The sequence below is a fragment of the Pundamilia nyererei genome, unplaced genomic scaffold (assembly GCF_000239375.1).
Source record: "Pundamilia nyererei isolate P.nyererei 1_Seehausen unplaced genomic scaffold, PunNye1.0 scaffold00489, whole genome shotgun sequence".
Classification (NCBI taxonomy): domain Eukaryota; kingdom Metazoa; phylum Chordata; class Actinopteri; order Cichliformes; family Cichlidae; genus Pundamilia; species Pundamilia nyererei.
The window spans coordinates 52,729-62,305 of NW_005187890.1; the positions used below are offsets into that span (position 1 = coordinate 52,729).

The following is a 9,577-nucleotide window of genomic DNA, read 5'->3' on the forward strand; positions in this document are numbered from 1 at the left end:
TAAAGCTGTGTGTTTCAGGCCCCTGCCCTCCATGTCCAAAGATGGTGTCGGTGTCTTGTCTGTGTGGCAAAGCACAGCCCCTCCCCCGTCGCTGTAGCAACAAGGTGAGCCTCGCCGTCTGCAGGTTTACAGCGTGCTGTGGGTGTTGGTGACGTGCTCACTGTGTGTTCTCTCTGCAGGCCTGGTCGTGTCAGCAGCCGTGTGGAAAGTTGTTGCTCTGCAAACAGCACAAGTGTTCACAGCCGTGTCACACAGGTACACACACAGTCTCTCACACACACACAGAGTCATGTGTGAAGCTTCACTGTGACTCAACACAGTCCCGAGTGAGCTGTCCAAAATGCCCGCCTGAAAGCCCCCCCTCTCCTGTGTGTGTCAGAGTGCGCGCCCTGTCCCAGAGTCAGCGTTCAGAAGTGTGTGTGCGGCAGAGAGAAGGCAGAGAGGCCCTGCGCCAGCCCCCGCTGGACCTGCCAGCAGGTGTGTTTGCAGTGTGTCAGCAGCAGCGCACAGCTGGATTTGTGATTGTTTATTGCCAGAATCTGCAGATGTTCCAGACGAGATGTTCTGTGTGGTCTTTGCTCGCTGGGTCAGAAAGTGTAACATGAGCCATTAAAGCTGTGGAAACGGCCCGTGTGGTTCGACTGATGTGTTTAGTTTTATTCTGAGAGCAGGAAGCCCCGCCTCCTCTCACTCACCTGTCTGTCTGTCGCAGGTGTGCGGCGCTCCGCTCTCCTGTGGGAACCACACCTGTGAGGAGGTGTGCTGCGATGGCGACTGTCCTCCATGTCCTCGCTCCATCAGCAGGACGTGTCCATGCGGAAAGACCAGTGAGTGCTCACGCAAACACACACAGGTTTCCACTCCATGCTACTGTTTTCTAAGTGTGTGTGTGTGTGTGTGTGTGTGTGTGTGTGTGTGTGTATGTAGAGTCGTCTCTGCCGTGTACAGAGGAAGTGCAGCCATGCGGCGACACATGCGATCGCCGTCTGGCATGTTTGAAGCACACCTGTTCAATGAGGTGTCACCGAGGGAGCTGCGAAACCTGCAGACAGGTCTCTGACACACACTGATCACACACACACACACATGCACAGACACACACACGCTGAACCCTGCTCTGTGTCTCTGCAGGAGGTGGAGAAGGAGTGCAGGTGTGGGCGATACAGGAAGCAGATGCCGTGTCATAAAGAATACCTGTGTGACTCCAAGTGTCCCAAAACCAGGAACTGTCAGAGACACCAGTGCAGGAGGAAGGTCAGTCAGTCCACCTTAAGACGTCTCATTAGAAACTATCAGTCTGCACGAGCTCACACCTGGCTGCAGGAGATGCTTCACCTGTTTCAGCTCTCACTGGTTAGCATCACATTTGTGAAGTCTGGGCTTCTAGATTATTGAAAAAAAAAAAGATAATCAGGATTATTTTAGTCATTAATGTGGATGAAACCATTCAAATGAAGGTGAGCAGAGCGGCACAGTAACCAGCAGAGGGAGACAGAGCTGCAGCCACCTGCACACTGAGTCCCGGAGACAGCTGTTAGTAATCCTCCTGGTTCACCTACAGAAACCCTTCAGCAGGTTCCCACACACGACCAGATCGACTCCCAGGATAAAATAAAACTTTCTTTAAGGTTTGTGGTCCTGGATTTAATCCGTATGTGGGAAACTGAGCCTTGGAGCTTTCATCTTGGCTCCAGATCAACTGAACTCAGCGAATTTGAGTTTTTATGAAGCAGTGAAACAGCACGGCTATAAAGAAAGCAGGTACAGTTGATTTATACCACAAAACAAGCAGAACTGCACAAAGAAATCATCACGTCACCAGTAAAACTCCTACACATGGCCTCTAGGGTACAAACTGAGTCTGCACAGGTGGGAATCAGAATAGTGAGGAGGTGATGCAGCAGGCAGGAACAGTTACACCCAGAGGACGTGTGTGTGTGTGTGTGTGTGTGTGGATCGCCCACTCAGTGTGTAGTGTCTCAGATTTGTTCCACTCTGACTGTGATCACATTAATGTTCCACCAAATCCTCTGATGGTTCCTGCAGTGAAACATCTGGAGCCTCTGGAGTTGTTATCTTCTTGGTGTTAAATAAATGATTTTCCATCAGCTGCGGTGAGGCTGGTTGCATAACGACACACATAAGACCCTTCATACCTCCGCCTTCCTCTTCTCTGGTGGATTAAAGGTCTCGGAGAGAGCGAGGGCGAGCTCAACGCAGGACTGATGAAACGTCTGAGCAGTGAATGAAGGACCCACTCGCAGAGGGAACCCCACGCTTTCGTCCCGGTGTCTCGCTTTGATCGTGACGGCAACGGTGTCTCATTTTCATGGCGTAAATGTCACCCTGATGGCATCGGATCAGTTTAATCTGATAGGAAAAGGTTGTCTGACGCCACGTCTGACATGTGACATGATGAGGTTTAATAATCCGCCCGCTGTCAGACCCGTGGGGCCAACGGGGACGTTTCCACCTGCTCAGATGTAAATGGACACTTTCAGTCATTTTAATGTTCGCTGTCTCATCCTGTGGCTCAGCCTGTTGTTTGGCACCAACAGCATTTAAATACTTAATGAAGCCCAAACAGCTGCAGTTATTGCACCTGCTCTTTTATAAAACGGTCTCGTTAGCTTTCATTTTCCCATCAAACTCCTCGTTTTATCTCATAAATCTACTTCATCTGTTTGCTTCTCAGCAGTGAGCCCCGCTCTGAAAGCCCACAGTCGCTCTTTGTGTAGTTCAACAGCGTGTTCGTAGAAGTAAGCGATGTTTATGAAGCTGTGGAAGATGGTTGGCAGCAGCTGGTGTCTGCCACCTGAGACCCCTCTACTCCGTCTGACCCAGCAGTGTTTATAACGTCGGCGTGAAAATCTCTTTCTCAGTGGAGACGTGACATTTACAGGATTTTAAAGCTGGAAAAATGGATTGTGCCAAACTCCAGTCCAGCTACATGGGAGTCCCAGTTACATCTGAGCTCACCGAGGGAGTCAGAAACCTGCAGCTTCTTCAATGTGCAGAGCTCGAAACGGCCGCTTCTTAAAGTCCCGACTCCCTGCAGAGGAGCGGCCGTGACGTTAACCTGATCAAATAAACACTGAGTCCACACGCTTCATGACTAACAGAGAGTAGACAGCAAGTACAAAGTAGTCGGCTGATTAATATAACTGTTATTAATCTGGAACATTTGGGGGCGGAGCTCATACGACCTTTGATACATTAAATCACAGGAAGTTCCATTTCCATAATAAAAGCTCCTTATCACCTGACGGAGGCTGCAGGGTGGCGGGGGCCGGCGCTTTCTCTCGTGAGATGACCTTTAGGGTGCAAAACCCAGACGAGCCTGCATCCGCCCTCCACCTCTGCTAGTCCTGTGTGAACAGAGTTACTCGTAGCTGTGTGAAATAACACGACGCGATGACGTCTGTTGCACATGTTTGATGATTTTGGCGCCAAACAGCAGAGCAGGACGAGCTGCGGTCGCCTGTATTAAAGAAGTAGAAGAAGAAGTGCCTCAGAGATAAACCTGTTTCCCACGATGCTTTGTGTTTCAGTGTTGCCCCGGTAACTGTCCCCCCTGCGACCAAAGCTGCGGCCGAACCCTGGGCTGTCGGAACCACAAGTGTCCCTCAGTCTGTCACCAAGGTAAGTAATCTGATTACATTTAGATTACGTGCAGAATCACAGCGGCATTCAAATCAGTTGGAATGAATGGATCAGTGATGATCATTCGTGTGGTAACAGGCTCAGGTTCATAGGTGATAACAGCTGCAGCTCCTCTCGTGTCCACCGGGGGCTCCAGCAGTCAGACTACCTGTGTTAAACGTCACAGCAGAAACAAACACGTTTAGGGGCCAGCAGTAAAGAAAGTTTGAGTCTGAGCAGACGTGGACGGACCTGAAACTTCTCAACACACACGTCACATCACATTCCTGTCTGTCAGATAGGCTGTGAAGTGTTGAAGGGTTCACAGCTGGATGAAGGTGAGAGGTCAAACTGAGAAGTTCTGGCCTACTTAAGAGACAGTGTGTGTGTGTGTGTGTGTGTGTGTGTGTGTGTGTGCGTGTGCGCTGACATTTCTTCCAGCTGATAGCACAGGAGAAAACACGCACACTCTCGAGTCTTTGATAAAGGGAATTAATGACGATCAGCAGGAAACAGGTCAACTTTCTCCCAAACATTCAGCTCTGTGTGTGTCTGTGTCTGAATAACAGACAGCTTCCTGCGTCTATTGTTCCCTGATTGGGCGATAACAGATAATTTATTCATCCATCCGCCTCTTGATTGGCTGAATAGATTAAAGTCAATTTATTGGTGTGACTGCGTGCTGATTGGCTGCTCTGACCTTTCAAGAGGGAGCAGGGAGAAGGTTGCAGCGCTGCCAACGCATTGCCACACAGATAACAGCTGCCACTGGTGTGTGTGGGTGTGTGTGTGTGTGTGTGTGTGTGTGTGCGCGTGTGTGTGTGTTCCCTCACTGGGAGGCTGCAAACTTTGAGGCATCAGTTCGGTTTATTTTGACCTGCAGAGGTAAACTTTGATATTGTGACTGGTGTAACTATGGAAACTATAAAACCACCCCACCCTGTGTTTACTTTTTAACATCGCTTCAGTGGGAACGTTGTTTCCCACAGATGTGGATCCTGTTTGTGGTGTTAGGGGAGGACATGTGTTCTTCAGTCAGTGATTAAAGTTTCTCCTCTGCAGAGATTTTAATTGCTGATTTCTTTGCAACAAGTAAATAACAGGCCGACATCATCGGCTGCCTCCTTGCTGGACTGCAGGACTCCACCACGCTGCCCTGGTTCCAGGATATTTCAGGACAGCCGGTTTTGTTCGGTGCTCTCGGGACCTTCATTTGGTAGGGGCACAGGTCATCAAGCAGTGACCTCTGACCTGCACTTGGGTAGTTTACGTCAAAGTCAAACCAGCTGGAATGCACCTCCGAGGTTCTTGGTTGCTAAAGGGTTGAGTGGTGCTCGTGGTTTGGGTGGAGTTGCAAGTTTAGATCTTCATGTGTGTCGAGATCTTGAAAAAGTCAAGAGAGGAGCAGAGGGGCAGTGAGGGGTCGGCACCTGTGTTTGTATCCATCAGCTGCACGTGGTGACAGCAGGATGTCTGGGCTCTCCCAGGAAGACGCAGGTAACCATATAACTGGTTGGTTGAGTCTCTCATCCTGCAGGGGAACTCAGTCTCGGACTGCAGCTGGTTGTCTTTGTTCCACTCTGCAGCCTCTGATTGGCTCATGAACCTGTTCTAACCTCTTCACATCAGCCCGAGCAAACATCGAGCTTCCAGTGCAGAACAAAACTAGCACCACCAGCTGCAGCCCAAGAGGATGTCCCCTCTAAGTTCAGCCTACATTACTTTGTCCATCGATGGCACTACAGATGTTCTCCTGTCCCACAGTCTAAAATAAGCAGAGCTCCTGGTTTGGACGTCTCTCCTTTAGAAGGAAAAGCATCTGCTGTTCAGGTTTTATCTGCACAAGCTGTGAGACACGAGTCTCCCACTCAGTCCTGTCTGTTGCCAAACATTCAGTGTGTTATTTTAATGGAAGTCTTCAGTGAGTGTCGACTGACGCCGTGCAGGCAGACCTGCCAACGTCTCACAGAGCAGCAGCAGTTTATCTGATTGCTGAACAGGAAAGACTCGTGTTTGTCATGAATGTGTTTGCAGTAATATTACTAAACATATTAGACAAAACCAGATGAGGGAATGCTTTCTGTAATCATCGATTGATAGAAGATATATCTTTGAGCCCCGGCTCGGCCAGTCTCGGTCGTTGTGTCTTTGGGCAAGACACTTCACCTACCGCCTACTGGTGACGGCCAGAGGGGCCGATGCCGCGATATGGCAGCCTCGCTTATATCTGTGTGGCTTACAGGTGGGCGGTCTGCTCAGCTCAGTGGAGGATTTTTAATAGGAGGATATGATAAACTCTGTTACTGATGATCACGTTCCCCCCGGTTTATCTGAAAATGAGTGAATTTGCCCTTTAATGTCGTCCTCTCTGACTCAGGCAGCTGTTATCCGTGTCCAGAGTCGGTGGAGGTCCGGTGCACGTGCGGCTCGACGGTTCTTGTCGTCCCCTGTGGCCGCGAGAGGACCACCAAACCACCTCGCTGCAAGGAGGCCTGCAGGTAACCACACACACACACACACACACACACCTGTGCTTTAGATCCTGAGGGCAAACCTGCAGTGAGGAGGTTAAAAGCGCAGCACTCCTATGTTTTCCTGCAGTCTTAAATAACAGTTCTGCAGTTATGCAACGTCTCCTGAGAGCTTTGATTAAAACGTGCCTGAGAGCCACAGAAGGTTATGCTTTAACTGACTTTTAATTGTTTTTACTCCCTTATTCGTCGTGCTCTGCTGTAACGAGGCCGATCGTTGACCCGTAATGAGCTGCTCCTGTTGGCTTTGGCTACGGGCAGAGAAGAAAAGCAGGAATCAGAAAGGTCTCACTAAAGTTTCATCTGCTGTCCTCAGGTGTCCTCCGTCCTGCCACCACCCGACCCGAGAGGCTCACCGCTGCCACCCCGGCACCTGCCCCCCCTGCAAGCAGCCCTGCCTGCTGCCGCTGCCCAGCTGCAGCCACACCTGCCCGCAGCCCTGCCACGACGTGGTGCTGGTCAAGTCCCAGCAGGTAAAGGACCACCTCAGGTCCTCTTGTTTCTCTGGGATCTGTGCTGATCCCAGGCTGTGTGATAAGAGAGGAAAATGATGCGCAGCCTGCTGACGAGGTGCAGGCAGCAGCTGTGGCTTCAGATGCTTTTACTCTGAAAGCGCTGAGACTATTTTATTTTCCAGATTCTTTGTGTTAAATAGAATCAATCACCAGAATCATTTCAGAGCTTTAAAAGTGAATAAAGTGAATTAAACGAATAAAAACAATGACTGCTTTACTGGAAAGTAACTAAATACTTTATTACTTCCATTTCCTGTTTCTTATACAGTCAGATTTAGCAGGAAGTTTCACTTTGTGTGACACTGCACGTGTATCGTGGTTTAGATGGTTAGTATGAAATATAATTCATAAATCTGAGTGCGTCTTTAATAATCTGCAGATGTTCTCAGAGTTTTGGTGCTTAAAGCTGATGCTGAAGTACTTTTTATTCAGATCTGGATGCCGTGGACTCGAGCGCAATACTCCAGTGTGTCTGCGAGCGCCGTTGTCAAACATCTTATCAACATCACGAGCTCCATAAAGCAGAAAATGTCCCGTTTCCTCTCAGAGAGAAAACACAGGATGTTTGTGTTGCTGCACCAACAAGTTTTTTCTCCATGTGGTTTAGGTTCACTTAGCCGGACCGTGGGAGCAGCCGTCTGAGCCCGCGTTTGTCAAGAAGGCTCTGCCCTGCCCGCCATGCCAAGTCCCCCTACCGACGTAAGACACACACACACACACACACACACACACACACACACACACACACACACACACTTTCTTCTTGATCACAGCAGCAGGTAGACGTGAGCTCTAACACAGAGCAGTCTACAAACAGGATTAGTGGTTGTTGAGTTCACACCTATCCTGCTCCAGTGTAGGTCGTACTTTAGATAAGAGGTTAACAGGTATGACATCAGCACCTACTGACCAATCAGATCTATGGAAAATAGCATCACCATTTCTGGAAGATCCCTGAGATTGTCAGGCGTCCATGACAACCAGCGGTCGCTCGAGGAAAGCGTATATTCCCGACGTCAATCTCTTTGTGAATGAAAGTTGGAATGACTGGTTGCTGGAGGTTGTTGGACTTTACTGGCCGGTGCTTCAGTCTGTTTAACGACAGCTCTTCATTCACGTCTATTTCACACATGCTAACTCTTTTAAATGGAGTTTGTAATTGACAACCAGCTTCATGTCACAGTAAAAGAGCCCCAATAACAGAAAGATGTCCTGGATACGTTGAACCTGCTTCATAGTGCATGCTTCCCGCCAACATGTGAACCTGGTCTCAGAAAAGTGTTTTTCCTTTTAGGATTGAGCCGCATGTCCATGAAAGGCAAACATTTGCTGCAGAGCGGTGAAGAAAGCGCGGTCACATGTTTCTGAGCAGCATCGCCAAAGAAGCAAACGTGGATCGGTTTACTTTTCAGAACGTTGAACATGTGCAGAACCAGAAAATCAAAGTGTTTCTGTGCCGGGGCGAGCGCACAGTGCTTCACATTTCCTTAAATTAGATTTCAATGAATATGTAAAACATGATGTAACGCGCCGGGCTCCCTGCAGACACCGAACCACGCTTAACCGAGGAGCTGGAGGCCTTTTAAATAATTAAAGTGTTTTCATCATGTGGTGCCCAGAACCCCTAAACACACACAGAAATCACACCCACACACACACTGAGGTGCTTTGGTCCCGTCACGAATCATTAGACCTGAGATTAAAAAACACTCCGCCTGCCAGCTGCCTGCAGCTCAGTGACGCAGTCAGCAACCAACATCAGCCATCTGTGTGGGTGTGTGAGAACCGCCGTATCCCCCCTACACACACACACACAGACACACACACGATGTTGAGTCAAACTTCTGCTGGAGCCGGTCGTCCGCGGCTCTGCGTCGGCATGTCGAGGCAAAGCGAACACAAATGAACCGGGGGTCGCGCAGAGTCACGTTTTCTAAAAATGTGCCAGAAAGCGATCATGTGATGTGACCAAGCGGCCGTGAATGGTGGGAGTCGATTGAGTTGAAAGAAGCGAAGTGAAAAAGCTGTTTTCACCATCACACAGCGTTTACACGAACTGACCGAGGTGACGTGAGGTCGGCGCGTAATGAGCCAAAGTAAACGATCGTTTAAAAAAGTGATTGAAGTCGTTAAAAACAAAACACACATGTTTGAAATTAAGTAGAATAAATGGAGTTTGGAGAATATATGGTGAGTGGATGGTCTTTAGTATCTTTGTTCACAGTAGTGACAGGATGTGAGCCGCTAACCGGAATAAAGTTAATGAACGGAGCAGAAGCTGAGGCAGCTGGGAAATGTACAAATAACAAGGATGCTCGCAAAAGAAAGGACGGAATAGATGAAGTTTGAAGTGAAAGTAAAAGCATGAGCAGCTGGAAAGTGGGTGATTTTAAATTGATGGGTGATGATATGTGGTTTTACAATGTGGAAAAAGTATCAGATAAACTAAGTGATGCTGTGGACCAACTGGAAAATATGGAAGTAAATGGGAAGAATGGGAGCGAAAGGACTTTATGTGAGAGAAGTGATGGACTGTGATGTAAAACTGACGAGGCAAGTGTAGATATGGAGGTGAATTAGATGCATGGAAGTCGATGGATAATGTGCAAAGATGTGATAAAAGTTCATTAAAATGTGGAAAGAACAGCATCGGAGCAACTCGGCAAACAAAGCAGCATCAACACTTTGTCTTCATCTGCGCCGACGGAAAAACAGGAAGCGTTAGATAATCAACCAACAGCCGAGCACATTTCAACCCAACCCCCCGTGATGTTCTGTAAACATTATAAAAGAAAATAAATGCAGTAAAGTCCATTCTGACTTCAGCGCACATTCAAATAAAACAATTCAGCCATTAAAATACTAATTGAACGAAGTCAAAATAAGATG

The 9,577-nt window shown here is 48.5% G+C and overlaps 1 protein-coding gene across 1 annotated transcript in view; it reads left to right on the forward strand.

Annotated features, from left to right (window-relative positions):
- The window catches only part of nfxl1 (nuclear transcription factor, X-box binding-like 1), a 24,344-nt gene that overhangs the window by 4,903 nt on the left and 9,864 nt on the right, over nt 1-9,577 (forward strand). The window contains exons 8-17 of the mRNA XM_013916157.1: nt 19-104; nt 180-255; nt 380-477; nt 713-827; nt 928-1,052; nt 1,132-1,254; nt 3,552-3,642; nt 6,020-6,140; nt 6,490-6,646; nt 7,296-7,387. Coding sequence (XP_013771611.1) covers nt 19-104; nt 180-255; nt 380-477; nt 713-827; nt 928-1,052; nt 1,132-1,254; nt 3,552-3,642; nt 6,020-6,140; nt 6,490-6,646; nt 7,296-7,387 — 1,084 coding nt within the window. The remainder of the gene's footprint in view (nt 1-18; nt 105-179; nt 256-379; nt 478-712; nt 828-927; nt 1,053-1,131; nt 1,255-3,551; nt 3,643-6,019; nt 6,141-6,489; nt 6,647-7,295; nt 7,388-9,577) is intronic.